At 36.1% G+C, this 19,972-nt stretch overlaps 1 protein-coding gene across 1 annotated transcript; it reads right to left on the minus strand.

Moving 5' to 3' along the window:
* Positions 1-6,069: 6,069 nt before the first annotated feature.
* Positions 6,070-19,205, minus strand: LOC124170563 (prolyl 3-hydroxylase OGFOD1). Its single transcript, XM_046549365.1, has 9 exons — positions 18,805-19,205; positions 18,266-18,562; positions 17,931-18,047; positions 17,316-17,407; positions 15,963-16,091; positions 15,118-15,311; positions 13,666-13,823; positions 11,715-11,908; positions 6,070-8,313 (listed from the first exon to the last, which is right to left on the minus strand). The coding sequence occupies exons 1-9, from the start codon at positions 18,959-18,961 to the stop codon at positions 8,179-8,181; spliced, it is 1,473 nt and encodes a 490-aa protein (XP_046405321.1). The 5' UTR covers positions 18,962-19,205; the 3' UTR covers positions 6,070-8,178.
* Between the last annotated feature and the right edge of the window lie 767 nt (positions 19,206-19,972).

Here is a 19,972-nt window from a genome sequence, read left to right on the forward strand (position 1 = left end):
TAAGTTTTCTTATATGAACTTACTCAGCATTGGTAAGACATAGGAAGATTGATCAGATACACATTATTTACATTCAAAAATGAATTATTTGAGCAAACAGTAAATATACAGCAATACACAATAAATAACACCATAAAAACAACTAAAAGTCAACTTGGCTATTATGAATATCTCATCTCTTTTGGTCTGCAAGACCAAAAGAGACACTTAGGCTGATTCCTCATCATCAGGTTTTTATGGAAATGCAGCCTTCACAAGCATAAACCAATCAATAAAATGACTAATCGTAATGAACATATCAGTCACGATCGCTCCACAATTGGAGTTGATTCGACCCCCTAATTTGTTACAAATAACCATGGAAACAGAAGTTCTCAAGACAAGAAGTCTGATGAATACGTCAAGGAATTAGGTGACCATGAGGAATAATTAATTTTAAACTACTTTCCATTGACAAAAAAAAAATTAAAAATCAATAAAAAATTACACAAATAACAACATCCCGAGATAAAATTTCCAAACAACTGTAGGAGACAAGAGGGATGCATTTGAATCCAATAAAAATCAGCAAATTAGGCCCACCGTAGGTGTTATTGATGATCATTTCAGTCACATCAGTCATTGGTGCCACTCAATCAAGGGCACCTTATTCATCTTTGTGGACTGTGTATATATGCATGCATGGAAAAAAAATTGAATACTAAAAATGCATACTGGGAGTATTTTCCTTCTGTATTACAATTTTCACTTGATTTTCATAAGTTAATTGAATGTATGTACTTAAAAACTCGAGGCTCTTATGAGATTGGATTTGGTGTATAAATATGATATTTTTGTAGGTGTAATTAAATAAAATGGCTGATTAATTCTCAGACAACGTACATACCACACTTTAGCTAAAAAGCAATACAATAAAGGGAGCTCATTATATTCAATTTTAAACCAGATGATGCATTAAACTCAACAGTTGCTATTCCAAACTTGGGGGCATTTATTACTGCTGTTCTTAGCCGGATTTCAAGCACTAAATCCATTTTAACACTTATTGATCTGCCCTCTAATTTGTCACGCAAATATTGCACTTCTTAATAAAAATATAAGATTAATTTTATCTCAATGCCATTTTTTACACAATGATTAAAAATTTTGGCAAGCACAGTTAATATTTTGTCTGCACCTCCAATATTTCCTAGTGAAAAAAATACCCTGATGAGTTTCAAGGCAGCAAAAAAATGCTTCAAAGAAAGCGCAATGCCTCCTTTTATGTGATTCATCTCCAAAATAATTTTATTTTGGAGATTAAAAATGGATTTCTTTACCAAGATTTGACATGGCAAGGCATGACAACGGCACTATGAAATTGTACAAATGCATTCAGATTATTCTATCTTTAATAATAAACATGAGTAAAATTAAATTGTATTAAACTTCAATGTGTACTGCTTTACCTGTAATAATATGCCAGTCTCTTTAAAATTCTAGAGATGGAAGCTAGACCAAAATTTCTTGTAGTACTTATTGTAAAGAGAACACTAATTTTGCTAAGGCAAAAACTCATTTTTAGCAGGATACATGGAAAATGTTGCACAACCATTGCAATGACAAATTCATTTGATAATATGAGCATCAAGTATGCATCATGAAGTGGCCCTGAGAGATAACCTATTACCTGGTACAAAAGGTTTTCACTAACCTCTACAACTTTCAATTACATCCCAAGATTTCTGTCAACAAAAACCATCAGCTAGTTCTTCCACCTTTAAAATAGTTACTAACCATCACTTTGCTACAGAAGTATCCATAGGTATATACAAATATTAACTTGACAGCACATCACAAACCATACCTTAACTACAAATATGAATGTAACCTACATTGCATTTAGAATGACAAAATAGCCATTCGTGCTCCCAGGATTTGAAAGGATAACTAGTACAAGTTTTATAATGACAACAGTGCAACTCATGCATACTAACAAATCAAATATGAACATTTAGGTTGTTGACAACAAACAAGAGGAGTTAATTACCAGAATAAACGATGATACTGAAAATAATTGCACCATAAACATAACTGAAGCAATAAATAAAACTTATACCCTTGATTATTATTCATCGCATATTAAGAAAATGAATTTTTTAGCAAAATTCAATCAATGAATGAATGAAATAACATGACCGAGTAAAAATGATATAATTGCATCGTATCTGAATAAACCAAAATATAGTTCTACTACATTCCAAAAAAGATAGATAATAAAAAGCAAAGAAAATAGATCCCTGATTTCCAATAATCCATTCCATGAGACCATTCTTAACGCAAATAACATGGAAGTGAACTAGCACAACACAGGTTGAGTAATTGGTTTTATTACATCAGCTGCAGTGAATTCAATGACAAACAATAAAGCTAGGAAACATGATGGAATTATATCATTTAATATCCATTTGAAACAGCAATCAAGTTAAAAAGTAGGCATGACAAATCCTTGCATTAAAATTCAACCACTTGCATCATAAAGTTGATCCATTTCAAAGAAAAAATATTGCAAAGCTAGGGTCTACTACGGCAATCAAATTTTGAAATATTATGCATCCAGGAATCATTAACTAATTCACAAGAACTTAGGGGTATCAATCAATAGGACAGCAAAATTATGGAGTGGCAGTTAAAACTGAGGGGGTTTAAATGATTCCAATTCCCTGGTAGTACAGGAGATATTCCTCATGAAACTGAAAAGTAAAGACTGGGAAAAGCACACCGTTTCAATTTGGGCAAATAATAAAAAATCCTTCCCTCACATATCTCTTTCAGGAAATTTGGATGTTATCTTGCATAAGTTAACCCACTCTGTGCCTAAGGTCAATTAAATTTATCGCTAATTTAAGATTTAAAAAAACGAATTCAAGAAGCAACCAATTACAACTTATGGCGCTGTTTCTTTTATACTGCTTTTGACAATACCGGAATCATATGCCACATAATGAACATGTTTTTCCGTAGAAATTAATTCAGTGAAAGAGTACTTAAATAATTTAGAAAGGAAAATTCCGTGGTCATAAGTAAACTTTTATTTAGAATTAGACATAAAATAGCAGCTGGCAAGTCAAATTATTGATGGATGAATAATAATTTGCCTACACTTTCATATGACTCTTGACTTAAACACTAGAATCAAATGATGTATTTATGAACAGACAAAAATCCATCAAATTAACTTTGCAACTAGTACAGATCTCTGCAATCATTGCAAATTTGAAATATGCTCTTATTACATTCATAAAATACCCCAAGTCGATGCCGCAAATACCCACAGTAAATCACAATTTTTAAATTCGAATTAACTATGATAGATTACTAACAGTTGTGATAGCACAGCTGGTATGGTCAGAGCCATCAACAGACTTTTTGTGGCCCGTGTGCGTAGAGTTTGGGTATGAGCCCCCCCCCCCCCTTCCATTAATAAGTGCCAACAAATAAATTAACAAAGTCCTTTTGTTTGTAGACTCCTGGCCCAGGCCTGGCAGCCTGCCCCCCTGTAGTCGTCCCTGGGTATGGTGCTCAACTCAAAGAGCAGAAAAATCATGGTGTCACAAGATCGATTCCCACTGATGTCAATGTTAGATTGCGGACATAATTCATCACGGTAATTCTTGTCTGCACATTAGTCCTTTGTTAGCTCATTCCTTAATGGAAAATAATGAGACACTAGTTACATTGTGCTACCAGGGATTGGCATGTAGTCCCTCTGTGAGTAAGTTGAAAGAGATACCAATTGGCATCCTCCTCAGTGAAAATGCAACTTAGTAGACTTTGATTTGTACAGGAAAGTTCTATCAAATGGAAACAAGGAATTCTTCACCATTAACACATTTTGACCTGAACTTAATACATTGATATCGATAACTACTATTGATATCGCATTAACAAGCCTAACAGGGAAATAAAATGTATAAAAATATTAATAATTGAACTGAATGAGAGAAACAACACGCTTGCAGAAGTACACTTTCTAAAGAATGCCAACGAAAGATGCACTGAAAATGTCAAATCACTTGACTAGTTTCATCCATATGATCCTCTTACAACCAGCCTGGATTATAGTATCAAGTTTCTACGACACATCAAATTTAAACCTTTGCACATGAGATAATAGTTATTTAAGAATAAATGTACATATTGTGAGGTCACACACTGCAGTCATATATTATAACTAAACTTAACCCCACAGTGCCAAGTTTAATCAAAACAGTTATACGACAGCATTTAAATATTATCATATTCAAGCAATAATTATAAATACAACTTCTAGATTACAAAATTCCTGCCGGTACACTCAATCACTCAGTCCAATTATGCTACACAATTGATACAGATGATCTGAAGTCGATGAGATGAATAAAATGAACACATCATCAATATCAATGCAGTGAGTGGCCTGGGACTTCCAAATTTTCAGAGAGAACATGGAAGTACATATATGTATATAATGGAATTACGAAAGAGGGAGATAAATTCTACTAAATTGAAATTGCAACATACAAAAAAACTGATAACTTCATTAACTCAATTCCAGAGTGAAATGTAAAACAGAAAAATTTCATCAGTTATTTTACATTTCAAACCCATGAATGCCAACCACACTTTCAAGAAATTGCTTCAGAATGAAACATTTAAAAAAAAACCCATCATGGTTTGCACTATTTTTTGTTAGTTATAGAAAGAAAATTAACAACTGCTGGGCAGATTACAGTATCTCACTGAATTGTATGTATATGTTTTACATCATCACTGCATTATAACATCATGATTTTTTATATTGGAACATTTGTGGAGGATTTGTACAAGAATAAATAAGGCATCTATGCTACAATATTCTTAGATAAATAATCAGTGTCTTCATTTGAGTGCCAAAGGCAACTTTCAAATGAATAATAGAAACTTAAGAGTTGAACAAGAAATTTTATCATGCTTAGCATTATATATCTTCAAGACTTAGGCACAAGTGATTATTACAATGATAACCTTATTAACCTTGGTTTACCTTAAACGCTAATTGGCAAATTAATCTAGAGATATAATTGATTCAGTCAGCAGCAGCTTTTTACCGCTCCCAGTGACTATAATTTTACAAATAGGTAAAATTCGAATATTAAACTAGTGAAGTGATTCAAATTTCAGAACCTATTAGTGAGATTTGGTATTGGATACAGGTCATATACACATTCGTATTTTGAAAGCTTAAATTACTCCGAGGTCAAACGATACACTCTGGAAAACTCTTACAGTCCTATCCAAATTATATGCAAGCAAATGGTTTCCGTTATGCATTAACAATGATCTTGAAATTCACAACTTGGCACCCCAACATGACTTACAACAATCACATATCCATATACTTCAAATGCGTCAATATTGTAACTATAGTGTATATTCACATAAATAACCCATAACTGTGATACAATTGTATTTTATGTAATAGTTACTTCCAACATTTCAATCATTATCAACAGCAGGACACTTACTTCCATCATATGAGATGCAAGATTAGAAGTAAAGTAATTGTTTAAAAATCACTAAATGATTGCATTAACTCAAAAGTGGCATGCATCCTTCAGGGGTTTCAAAGTCAAATTGAAAATCCTATCTGTACTACAACATATATGAAGTAAGGGTACTGGGACAATTTTAATGTACAAAATGTACTTAGGGCAAACTCAGAGGCATGGGCGTACCCAGCGAGGGGCAGCTGTCACCCCCAGAAGCAAAAATCGCTTATGTCTTTAAGGAAAATAATATTTATCCAAGCAAACAATTTAAAAAACTAATAAAGAGCAGTTACTGTTTCCTTAAAATGTTGGTTTCATTCACCTTTTCCATGTTTAAATCTTACCTATAACTTGCACAACCATGGCTTGCCCTCCCCTAGTTTTGATCCTGGGTACGCCCTTGCTCAGAGGACAGTGTTTTCATTGAGATGCTTCAAATGCCTTCGCCTTGCTTACAATGAGTCTTTTACAAAGCTTAACTTTCCATTTCTTTCTCAAAGGATAACAAAAACAAACAGGAAAAATAAATAAATACATCAGTTTATTACATACCATTTAGTAACCATGCCAATAGCTACTATAAAAATCATGATGCCATTTCTACACACCATACCTGGAGTTGGTCCCAGTTGACTGTGTTAAAATTAAGACAATCCTTTCATGCAAACCCAAGATGAAAATGAAGTCAACCATTAGCTATCTCATGGTTTAGAAAATAAATTATGGGGACATGTTGATATACACCAAATAATTACCTAGTTTTACATGAGGTTGGTTGAAGTCAAATAGAGTTAGTGCCCACCAGATGATAGAAAATTGAACTCAACATACAAATAAGTATTTGCGATTAAGAATTTTTCTAATTAAGATATTAATAATGACCAATCTAATATTTATGATCTTCAAACAGCTTGATTTATGAATATTTAACAGTACTCAAAACATCTGTACATGAATAATAAAAACTGGTATGCAAAAAAGTGAAAGTATATTTAAAAAGGGGATAAAGTAAGGACTTTAGTTATCCTAAGTAAACAAATTACTATTGTAAGCATCAACCAAGAATTCCATCTAAATGTTTCATTAATTTTGATAGTTAATTCAACCAACAGTGAAGTAAAAGCTTATAATGTGAAGTATAGAAATCACAAATGAATACATTCCCATAAAATCTTTAGTAGTAAGAGTAAAAACTACTTGAGCTTCAAACTAATATTCTAATCCAGAGCTTGAATTTGCTTATAAGCTAAAATATGAGACTGAGAAAATTTTACTCCAATATCTTACTGCCCACTCAATGGTTCAACTATTAAATAAATGAGATTTGGATCTTCAACGGATTGACTACACATTTGCTCCTTTGATCTCGGGGGGTTACTTTGGAATTCCAAATTTGAGCTCAGAGTCAGATGACACCCTAGATTAAGCCATATATGGACATTGCTTGGGAATATAATCAGTGACTGTCTATTGCGTGTGAGTAAGCGCTCACTTAAATGCCTCACTTCTACGAGAACAGTTCATTTTGATTGTGTCATCGTAATTGCCTCAAGCAATCAATTCAGTTCATTAAACAGTTGATTTGAAGACCCAACAGCTCTCCAAATGTGATAATTTTCCGTCAGAAATACATAATAACCCTCCTTATCATCTCCACAGTTAAGTAAGTTTTAACTTCCAGAAAGACAGATGGGCATGGGCGTAATGCAACCATCATCTACCCTGTTTAATGTGCAGATGGAAACGAAGGCAAAGAATATCTGAACCTTTACATCATCAGAAATTTAAAAAAAATTCCTATTATCCCTGAAAGTGTTTGCTAATAAAAAATATAAATATATTAATTTTCTTTCAAAGTGTAGCCATAAAATTAAAGAAAATGAAAATTACATAAGTGCTTTGATGGTTCATTCAGTCATCATTCAACGGGGTTTTTAATATGCTAAAAATAGTCCCCCTTATACTTTTCCAAGACAGCATTCCAGGGGGGCTCATACTTGGACATAATCGTAGTTATGACTGCTAAGCATCCTGTAAGTGTGCATGATAGTTTTCCATTTGTCTTCTGTCAAGGGCAGGCATATGGCACTGATTTCTCAAAAAATACAAAAACCTACTATGGAGTGGTTAAAAGATTCTTCTTCTTGGATACCCTTCATTAATGCGAAGGTTACTATGATTAGCTGCCAGTCACTGCTGCATCAAAGTGGAATAAAGCACTTGACACCCACAACACAATCGAAGCTCTGAGATATTTGTGTTTACCCTATACACCATAAGGTAGTTTCTTAGAAAAATGTCAATACAATGATACTCAGGGTAATACATTCTTGTAATATTTTCTGATATTTGAAAAATTCCTACATGGATCTGCCACATAACAATGTTCATTTGATTAGCCATTGATCATCAAGGGCACTCTGTGGTGATAAAAAATTATAATCCATGTGAATCTGAGCCACACCGCGGCAACTATTCATAGCACAAACTTAGACAATTATGAGACTTTCACATTCAAACCATTCAACAAACCTTCAAAACTGCAAGAGCCACCTCAAAATTAATATCCAATTGCTTTTGGCACGTGGAAATACATTCACAAAAAGTTAACTTTCCACCGCAGTCCTCATCATTCATAGTAAGTACAGAATATGCTTTGGAAGGCCCCTTCTGTTTCACAGTTAAGGTACTTCACAAAGCGCAGAGTTTCCTTGTCCCGGTAAGTCAATGCCAAAGCATTGTCTACAGGGAAAACAGTCAGCAACTGAAAGAAAAAGACACCAATGGAATAATAGCAACGAGCGATTACTGATATAGTGCATACACAATTTATATATGAGATGAATTTCCTAATTTCAACCTGTCACAACTTAGTCTCTGGGTACCAAAACTGCCATTAAACTGACAAAAAATATATGAAGAAACAAATAATGAGCTCATTACTCTTGCATATAATGAAAGAGCGGTGACTTACCACCACATAACCCTTGGCACTATGCATTATCATCAGTGCTGATACTATGATGCTTACTTTCTTTAAATGCCTTCCATTGCATTCCAGTACAGGCTGGCTGGATTACAAAACTCATCTTTAAGGATACGTTACGATTCATTGCTACTACCTACAATTGTCTGATGTCAACAGGTAGACTTCTTCGTAAAATTTAAAATTTATACACAGAATCTTCATCACTGCCAGAGAAAAGTTATCTACTTTCAATTCTGGCAAAATTTACAAGAGAGAAGTTAAGCAAAATTGAGACATCAAAGGATCCATCACATGGGCGTGACACTCCATTGCCAATTTTAAAACAAGGAGGCACACATGGCTATCAGAACAACATTATTTAGGATAGACTGACTTCCCAATGCCTCCACTTTTATACCCCAAGGGTTTACTAAGACATTTATACCATAAATTATATACAATATTAGCAATAAAAGTCTTCACCACCAGGTATTTTTTAACGTCAGTTTGGAACAAAAAAAGGTGAGCTAGTGTCGACCATGATGGAAAATGAGAGCCTAATTTATATCTTTTGCCTCATGGAGAAAATTGTACTAAATAATCAATCAAAAAAGTGTTCCATAGAAAAACACACTATTGAAGATATACTTAAAACTAGGGATGGGTCGAATAGTAGATTTCTCGAATTCGAATATCAAATCATTGCTCGAATATTCGAATACCTCGAATTTCGAATACCTCGAATACTTAACTATGAATGTGAGAATGTTTGACTATGTCGCCTATGCAGCAGGAAACCCAAGATTTTGGCGAGTAATTGTGATTGCCTTTAAAGGATTCAAACAGGAATTTAGCTGATTAATGGAATATTTTAATTTTATGTAAACAATAGGGTAGTTTCCTTCATTTAAGAAAACGAAAGGCATTGATTGTGATTCGTTACCTACCATTGGTCTATTCATAATATACAAATTATTTGGTGCTAGAAATACCGGTCTAGACCAATGGCAATAGTCCATTTTATCCTCATTTGAAAAAGGCCACATTGGCACCCATGTGATGCCACTCCACTTGACATCACAGGGACCTAGTTTCTACACGAGAGGATAGGAGTTTTACTTCGTCTGAGGTTACTAATGCATGCATGAGGCACAGAGCTCAGGGAAACATGTCTTAGTAATCACTTATTAAAACTGGCTAAGGTCGGTGAGTTTCCTTCGTTTGATAAGGTAAGCTTTGGTAAGGTATGAACGCTCTGAGCCAAGGTCACTTCACAAGGCGGGAGGGGGAACCAGAAATGCGTCACACAGACTTTTCCCCATCATTCCCACTAACGCGTCGCGTTTTCGTGCGCTTGAAAATTTTCACTTTTAATTTAATCGCGAAAAATAGATATCGTCCAATAAAAATCTAAAAGCGTTAAATACGTACTCCAGGAGTATTAATATTTCGATTTAGGCAATAAAAAAATAATAGGAAAGCACCCTATTTGAGCATTACGCCAAAATGCCAAGCCCCCGTCGTATTTCTTCGTCTTTCCGGCATTTATTTTCCGGCGTAAAATGCTTAAATAAAGTCATTAATATGTCGTGTTTGGTCTTATTCTTTCTTAAATTACGCGCATATTACTAATATTTCAATCCAATAAAAGTGTAATAATAATTGCCGAAAGTCATTGTTAGACACCTTTCGGGCTAGTAGATGACTCATGCAGCAGTTGACCTCCAGAAAGGGGGAAATTCGAAGCAGCTTGGTAGAAAAGGGTCAGCGGGTGAGAAAAGGGGGTGGGTGCGAGACACGTTTTTATTTTTCTCGCGTAACTTGATATTTTTTCGAAGCTAAGGTCTTCGTAATACGATCCCTGCGCGAGGTCAGATCTTTTCTTTGATATTGAAGAAGAGGAAATCGTCAGAGTGGGTGAGGCGAATGCTGAAGGGAGGGGGATAGCAGATCGTGGGAAATGCGCCAATGTCACTATCCCACGGCACTGAGTTCCTCCCTGTGGTAGTTTCATCTCCTGGGGAAGATTCAAAATAAGCGCCTGTCGTTATTAGCCACAAAGGACACATGGTAAACACCTCGTCTTATTTTTATCAAAAGATGGATGCGGGAAAATGGTCAGTGGGGGAGAAAGAGTGAAGGGTGAAACGCGATTCTGTTATTTTCCGGTAACTTTATATTTTTTCGAGGCTAAAGTCTTCGTAATATGATCCCTACACGAGCTGGGACCTTTTGTTTGATTTCGGAGAAGAGTAAATCGTCAGATTGGGTGGGATGAATGCTGAATGGAGGGAATAGCGGATCGTGGGAATTGCGCCTATGTTGCTATCCCACGGCACTGAGTTACTCCTGACGGGGGACACCTGGGATTCTCGGATTTTTTCACCCTATCAATTTCGGTTCCCCATGTCGAACTCTTTTCACCGCTCTAAACCGCGAATTTGATATAGTTCGTCAGCTTGCCTAAAACGGCGCTGCATGCACTAAACGACTAGAGTTCTCATTTTTCTGAGTCAACTACCAATGACGTGCGAGCGAAAGCGTATGACGCGAAATTCAAAGTATTCGAGGTATTCGAGACGGTACCTTTGGCATAACTATTCGAGATCTCGAATATCGAATACTTTCTGGTATTCGAGGTATTCGAGTATTCGCGGATACTATTCGCACATCTCTACTTAAAACCATGATGTGATAAAAAGATATAGAATAACTTTGCCTATGCTCATGCATTTAAAGTACATCTTAGATATTACAGATATTCTTGCTATCCTCTCTAGGTCTCCACAGTACTCAAAATCCCACATCCCATCTATTGGCTGAGGAGTTGAAAATGAGACAAACAAAATATTTCTAAAATAAATAAATTCTTTACTATGATAGTCACAATGATTCAAGGCATAGACTTTTTGCAAAATGTGCAGAAATAGAAAAGAATTTTTTTCATAAAACTACCTCAAAGCAATAAATTAGAGTTGTTTCCTTATTGCTTCAAACATTTTGATGAAAATTTGATAACATGAGGGACCATTACACATTAAATTGAGGTGGAATGAACCATTCAACTAGTTTCACAAAAATTAGGGACACCCTAAAAAATATTGATGACCAAATTTCCTGGGCTCATGCCTGAAGTGAACACTATAATACCTATGTATAAGGCAGCACATACATATAAAAAAAGTGCTTTTTCTAACCTCTTCATCAGCATCCCTGGCAATGTAAGATGTCTGTCCACCAGCACTTTCTGTCCATAAGTGGCTATTGAAGTACAGGACTGCATCAAGGCCTGGCTGTTCAAATGTAGGGTCTTTGTCAAAAACAAGGGTATAACTACGATGTTGCCATCTCTGCACCTCTGCAGTGCATGCAGGGCCTTTCACCTTTCTCCCTGAAATCAAAAATGAAAATGAAGGCATAAATTAAAATAATGAGCAAGTAGATGCACAAAGAGAAAACTTCTTTGACACTGTTGAGGGATGCTCCTTCGATGAAAACATGAAAGACAGGTGCTTCTTCGGACTCTCTTGACTTCACTTCGAATACTTGGCTAGCTAATGGGAATAGAAAGATTAAACTGGCCAGCTAGATAAAATACAGAAGAAAGCAGCACAGTTCATCACAAACTGATAAGAAAGAACAAAAGATAATATTCTTTGGGGATCTCGGAATATGGCCCTGTTAATAATAAAGTAGTGACTTTATTGTAGTATGTATCTTTATCAAGTATGACAACTAGGTTACCTTTATCAGCTTTTGTATAGAAGCATTCTTTCTTTTCCTCCATCCATTAACTCTTCCCCTTCCTTCTCCCCCCATGCCTTACGTCCAACCACAATTCCCCCTCTCCTCTTCCACCCTCAACACAACAACCATTCCCCCCTCCCTCTCTAGCTATATATTTCAGCAGTGTGTAATGATTTTTCACCACTCAACCTTGTTAAAGTGAAGCATAAAACCTCAGTTGTGTTGTGAAGGGAATCTTGGATTCCGAAACTGGTACGCTTCTCCCGTCCGGGTGGCAATTCCATCGCTCGTTTTCGAGCAAATTCTCCCAGAGTATAACCCACGGAGTAAGTGTTGTGTGTGTGTTTCCTTAACTGAAGCAACCTTAGCGAGGCCCCCCAAAACCCTCACGAAGGTTCCTTCGGAGTTAAGCAAGTGATTGGATTCAACGGAAGCAGCTTGAGCGAGGTCCCCCAAAAACCCTCGCGAAGGTTATACTGTTGAACGTGTGTTAGTGAAGGGTTTCCGGTTGAGAGGCTGGGGTTGGTCACTGCTGCAAATCTTCCCGTTCCAGCATACCAACACAGTGTTTTGTTTATACCTCTGACCAGGTCTCCTGTTACGGCCATTGGAGTGTTTCATTCCCCATTATATGTATATTTCATATAAAAAACGTGCAATTATTGCCCTGAACTTGCATACGATTGAATACGGCCCAAGAGAACTGGAGATTTCATCGCACTCAGTCATTTTTAAACCGCGACTAGTAAAGGCCAATCTGGAGAGGAAGGGAATAGTAGAAGTGAAAGCAGCGAGGGAAGTAGAAATAAAGATAGCATGAGTCGTAGCCAGGCACTTGCTTGCAGAGACAGTTTGCTATAAGCCCTGATTTCCTATAACCACATCTCGCACCAGTTGCCATCATGGGAGTTCTGTGTTCCTGTTTATCAAGTATCACTGTGCGCAATCGCATTCAGTTCGCGCCTGGATCTGCGTACTGGGCAACTTGTCCGAGATGCGGCATGGTGCCTGACGGTGTAGCTTCCAACGTCGCACAGTGCCTTTGAAGCATTCGTGCAAACCACGTTTCTGAAGCTGTGATCTCGCAGCCACGGATTCGCGGTTTTCAAAAATTAGGTTTCATCCGGAGCATTAAGAATACGAGTGCAATCTTGTTATCGCCGCTAAAAAGATAGCAGCTGGAAAAATAAAGCTGTTAATGATTCTGGAAAGAAATTTAAAACAACATAAAATGTGCGTAGATAATAATAGATTGATTGATTTACGTATATGATGAAAATCACAAGAAATTAAAGTGAAAGTTTAGATTATTCGTATTATCCGATTATTCGTGCTGCATCTCCCCATCATTAGCCAGGATAATCAGGAGTATGCTCTATTTGCTTAATTATGAACACTTACTTTTTTCATCACTACTGGAACTTGGTTCATCATCTCTACTAGGTTGAAGATCCAGCTCCGTAACAGCAGCCATGAACTCAAAAAATGGAGGCGAGTTTAGAAGTTTGAGGAAGCTTTGTACAATAGATGGAAGCCCTTCTCTACTGATTTCATAATTTCTGCAAGACAAAGGAACATTCACTCACATTTCATTCATAAAACTCAAAGCAGCCAGTACAAATGAACTTATAATAGTTGCAGATCATGTGCTACGCTAATGCTCAAGAACAAAGGTCAGGCACATCTATAGAAATTTCATGCGGCCTGTACAAGTATACTGAAACTTCTGATTTAAACTTTTGAAGGGACTGCCAGAAAAAAATGGACAGTCAGGGAAATTGTAAAAAAAAAAAAACGGAATGTTTTCCATATGAGGTAGAGACCAAGACCTTTAAAGTAATGTAAATTTGAGAAAATTTGAAAGAGAAGAGTGATGATTCAATAATTAAATGCTTACCATAATAAGAAACCACCTTAAGACAGTGTATCACTGAAGTGCAATCAATATAAGTCAGTAAAAATATTTCAGAAAAACACGATAATACCATTTGTGACCCAAATCACCTTGCCAATCTGGAAAGGCAACCAGCAGATATGCTCTAATTTGAATATGCTAACAGCAGACATGAAAAGTTGAATAACCCTACTCGAGAAAACATCTGCAACATGTAGACAAACCTGAGCCCCCATAAAAAGTTATCACAAGTCTTGCATTGTCACATGCTGTGAAGCTTATAAGAAGCAGCATTGTTAGCATTGCCTCTGATGACTTCTAATACACCATCTTTCAGTTTATCATAGATATTGAATCTGGCAGGGGGGTATAAGTGTTATCGAGCCTTTATTCATTCTTCATCCAACATACTTCCCATTTGAGCCTGAAGGCATATTATATGAAGATGCCAGTATGCTCAGTGAAGAAAATATGCTGCTTTAAGACACCATTATGCAAAGGAATGACCAATGCCCAATCGCTTGTGTACTTGTGACCTCAGAGGCGGTCAATAAAAGGTATGTATGGATGTACTGGAAGGAATGAACATATTCTGCATTTTCCAAAAAACAACTTTCCAATAGAAGTCTACTGTAGATGAATTATTGTGGCTAATGCCGTGAATCTATGTTGTCTCTTTAACCATTCTCTGACAATGCAACCCACAAGCACCTAAATTTAATGAACTCCTTTACAACAAAGTTGCCATTTTCCCAGTCTCGTCGAATTTGTTATACGGAGACTTTAGTGTAGATAACAACCAATGCAACCTATAATACATTAGGCAAAAACTAGAGGGCTCTCCCAATATAAATGATCTATCTTTAGACAAATTTGGTTGCAATATTACATTAATGGAAGAGGGGATTTCTGAATTAATATCACCATAAAAACAAAAATATTGGACTCAAAAACCTCACCTCCTGTTGGGTGGCCCACGACAGGTCCAAGGCAAATCTTCAAGAGCTAGAGCCTCAGCTAGCTCAACATATTTCTCAGGTCTTAAGAAATCCTGCAGAAGAATCTCCGAGTCAGACTCAAACTTGGCACGAATCGCAGCCTGAGTAGCACTTTCGAGGTATGATGGGTTGATCCATGAAGCAATGTCATCACACTGAAATTAATACTCTAATTAGAAAAACCTTAAGAATGAGTATCTGAAAGCCAAATATGACAATAAATTGCATTGAATAGGGGATACTTAGCCCTATATTGTATATCCTTTGTATTGTAAACGTTTGTCTACTATTTTTTAATATGTTTGCATTGACGCTATGGAGGGGTAAGGTGGAAGAGGGGACTTCATAGTCTCAACCTCACCCTAATAAAGGCATTTTATTATTATTATTATTTTTAACGCTTTCCCTTACAAAAGCAATGTTCTCATATCACTCATACCATCTTTAAACCCAACCCAACATGCATGTAAGTAAATCTACAGGAATCGATATAGCAAGTGATTTTTCTGTTCCTCTGAGTCATAGCAAGCTTTCACTGCAATTAGATTCCCTGCAACAGAATACCCTTTCTTTGGAGCAGGCAGGATATCTGCAGGCGATTCATGGACAGATGAAATTGTGATCCTATTTTTTCTTCCAAACTCAAAAAATGCAGTCCTCTGTACTTGAAAATAAATCCTCAGCACCAAAAACCGTAATGCCCCTCAATTCAATATCATAAAGTGACAATTTTAAGGTCCTGATTACTCTGAATAATGGAGACTTAACTCAACATTTAAGAAATAGAATCAATGTTAACATCCTACCTCTCCATCACAGGGTAGTTTTCTTGGAAATGGCATGCTGATGTACGGTGTAGGTGGTCTAAGAGGAGGACCATGAAACCAACCACTGACAGAGAGGCGAGTCTTATCCCGTGACAAAACCTCAGAGACCTGTGATGAAGACACAATATAATATGTATACCTGCTGGAAATAGAATTGATTTAAATCAATGTTTTTTCATAAATCCGCAGTTAACTTATATTTTAAAATATTTTTGAAGAGCTTTAGCTTCAGCTTCTCTGAATTTCAAAATTCACGAACAAAGAACTATCACACAAACAGAGATTCAACCCAAAGATTAGCATGGATAGGTGAGGGCAGAGCTCACCCTGAAAATAAGTCCCAGGGGCCCAGGCTGAAAATAGGGGCCAAGTTCCTTTCCCTGTGTAATCTCACACTTTGAGGTTTTCTTTACGTTTAAGGGTGCCAGAAGGGCTTCACACGGGATTTGAACCCAGGACCCCTAAGTCAGCAGCCAAGCACTCTACCCACTAGGCTACCACACTCACACCAAGAATCACAATAATTCCAAAATAGTTGCCAAAATTAGGTAAATTTTCAATAAAATTAAATTTGATCACTTTTGAGTTTCTTAATTAACCCCAAATTCACTTCTCATCAAATAAATCAACCATATTTCTTACCAAATATGACAAATATTAATAATATTTAAACATTTTACACTGAATAGTCAAAGAGAAATTAACCCGCAGTTTACAATAAAATGTATAGAGGAAAACACTGGCCAGAAGACTAACGAACTGAAATAAAAATTAACAAAAAGAAATAAAAGCCATTATCACAAGAAAGTCAGAACATCACAAAAGAGTTGAGCCTCTACCTCCTTGTTTATTTGATCATTTGTTTGAATATATCCACTAATCATAATCCCAGTCTGACCCTCCCAACAGTTCCTCATTCTACCTTGCCTATCATTTCCACCTAAACATAACTACAAATGCAGTGGAATGGGCACAGGAAACCCGGCAAGACATAAGCACCATTAAGCAAAAATTGCAATTATCATGAATGGTCTGCCACTTTCCATTGGAATGGATAATTTATATTCTCGGCTATTATTTACAAGGAATGAAATGTTAACAAAAAGCTGCAGATAATTTACACACCTGCATCTAATTCCCAGTTCAAAATCAATTAAATAATTGAGAATAGCAAAGATTGCCATTACCGTAATTTGACAGCAGCAGCAGGATGCAGGATAGGGACAACAGGGGTCTAATCTGCCATTGTTTGACAGTACATTGTAAGAACAATTTGATGCATGTATTTATTTCTACGGAGTATCAAGTAAAAATTTTGTGCAAATGATATACCTGATGGAAAGATAGATGAGAAACTTCAAAAAAGACTATAGAATTCCACTGAGGTACAAGTGAACGAACCACCTTGTCAGGCTGCCCATAATCTGTGAAGTAAAAACAAAATCATGTACATACATGTTAAGACATGACACATTTTTACTTAAGAGCTACTAAGAATCAATATCTAAAATTCATAATTTAAGTACGCAATGTTGGTTTCAAACTTAGCCAATTTCTTCCTTTTTCGATCTTCAAACTCATCATCATCAGTCAGTAACAAGGAGATTCGATTTGACACAACTAAGGATTAGAGATTAGTAAGAATTGCAATGCTTGTTTGGATAAAAGCAAAGTTATTACAGTTTTGGGTGTTATTGGCTAGTAAAAATTTATCATCTGACAATGAAATTTATGCTTTAATTACACTATGCTCATTATATTCACTGTGCACACCATTCTTTACAACACAGCCCTCATAGGAGCTAGAGCTTTCATGGCACCAGTCCATGAATTACCCAGGTATCACTAAGCACCAATTCATATATGGTCTACTTGGTGAAGCCACACTTTTAAACTAGATTAAGTGTACTTAAATGCTAGCAATAGATTCACATGGCTATTAATCACCATCAACATCAAACAAGTCCAACGTCCCACCATCTTCTTTCTCCCACGAATTCACCATGTATAAAATGAATGCTATCCGCCTTCCTTCACATTGGTCATCATGGCACAGGAGGACATCTAGAAGAAATAAGGTTGCGTCAAGTTTCACAGAGTAACTTATATTATGACTCATATAATACAATTATATCCATAGAGTCGATCTATTACGACAATCATTGCCCACACGGTAAAATGAATTATGGAACAGGTGATCATTTCATTCACCAAGAAATCCTTGATGACACAGGATGAGAATTAACCTTTATTTGAATCACATATTTCATCGATGAAATTACCTGTGTAGTCATATCTTGAACTTGTTACATCAATTTTGTGATTAAGAGGTATACCAGTGACTGATCTAAGCCAGCCAATAAGACACTCGTGGAAGAAGTTATGGAGAGACACTATATGTGGAGAATGCGAACTGCCCAAATCTATTGATTGATGAAATTGGTAGAGGTCATTACTTTTCTCGGAATATTCCACATCATACAATTCTTCTTTTAAGCCTTCGAGGAACTCAACATCTTGGCAAAAATTCCTGATGACACAATGCCTAAATGGCTCACTTCTGAATTCCAAGTCAGGAGCTAAAATATTAATAGGTACACACGATTAAAATACAATATTATGTTGCAGAAGAGGCTCAGATGGCTGAGGTACCACCTCGTCACTTGCTAATACTGCAAGCAAATACCAAAATAAACAAGGCTGAATGTTATCCCATTAACATATATAAAGACCAAAATAGAATTGATAAGGGAAGTAAGGGCACAAAAGATGTTCACAAAGAAAGCATAGAATATGACAAATGCATTTTCTATTCACATACCTAATAACAAATCTTTGCCACTGGTCCAGCTTTCGAACAGCTTAGATTTCAAGTTTTCATCGCTAAGTTGATTATTGAGCGAAACTTCGGGGGCCAACCTTTTAATTTTAACATCGTTTTCACTTGAGATGGATTCCTTATTGCGCTTTAAACTCATTTTCACAAGCAAAACGAAACCGATGGCCTACCCACACTGTATAACATCTCGCATACAAGACCGAGGTTTAAAGATCATATATCTGCAAAAATGCCGGTATCTACTTGTTTCCGCTAGGAATTGAATAAATTACAAATACGATAATCACAGGTAACTGTAGTTCCTAAATAGTAGTACAACATATGCAATATCGTATATATGTACACAAACAATAACCTACGCCATGACTTAGAGCCGCCGAAACATGCGCTCTGGGTACCATCATAATTTTTATTCTTTTCTCAAGAAAGGAAAATTAAAATTACAAAATATTTCAGGAATTATCCCAAAATTTTATTCTATTGCAAAGGGCTCGACGGAATCGTGAATAAATATTTTATAATGTAAATTCGTAATGAATGTCCGCCATTTTGTGGCGCAATATTTCAAATTTCTATCTATGATTTTCAATCTTGTGTTGTTCCACCAAGAGATCTACAACGTTTGCAAACAGCGAAAAGAGCACTAGAATTCGATTTCATATTTATACATATGTTTCTTTTCGTTTCATTTGATTGAAACCAATACATCATGGGCGGGTAAAACTTTAAAATAATACAAGGGTTCTTGATAATACATATTAGTAAGTGATTGCGCCGATTAAATTGACTTTTGAAATGCATATCGCACAAACGAAGTAGGTGAAATGCAGGATTTTATTTGGAGAAGTTCCAGTATTTTCACAAATGAGGTCATGGAGTTACTAGCATTCCCAGGTGAAAATATCACTTATGCGTCTTAACACAATGGTGATATTCCATTGATTGAGTTGATCGAATGTGTTGTATATTGTAGAAATGAAAAAAAATGTATGTGTCACCTAATGAATGAATGAATCGTGCTCCTGCCGGAAGATTCCGAGCGCAGTAATGCATTATTGTATCTTCTTGCCTCTTGTATCTCTGGTACTTAAATCATTGATGGCTGTATCTACGTCTTTTTGGGGCAAAATTCCTTTATAGTTTTTTTAGT

Source organism: Ischnura elegans, chromosome 1 (assembly GCF_921293095.1).
Source record: "Ischnura elegans chromosome 1, ioIscEleg1.1, whole genome shotgun sequence".
NCBI lineage: Eukaryota > Metazoa > Arthropoda > Insecta > Odonata > Coenagrionidae > Ischnura > Ischnura elegans.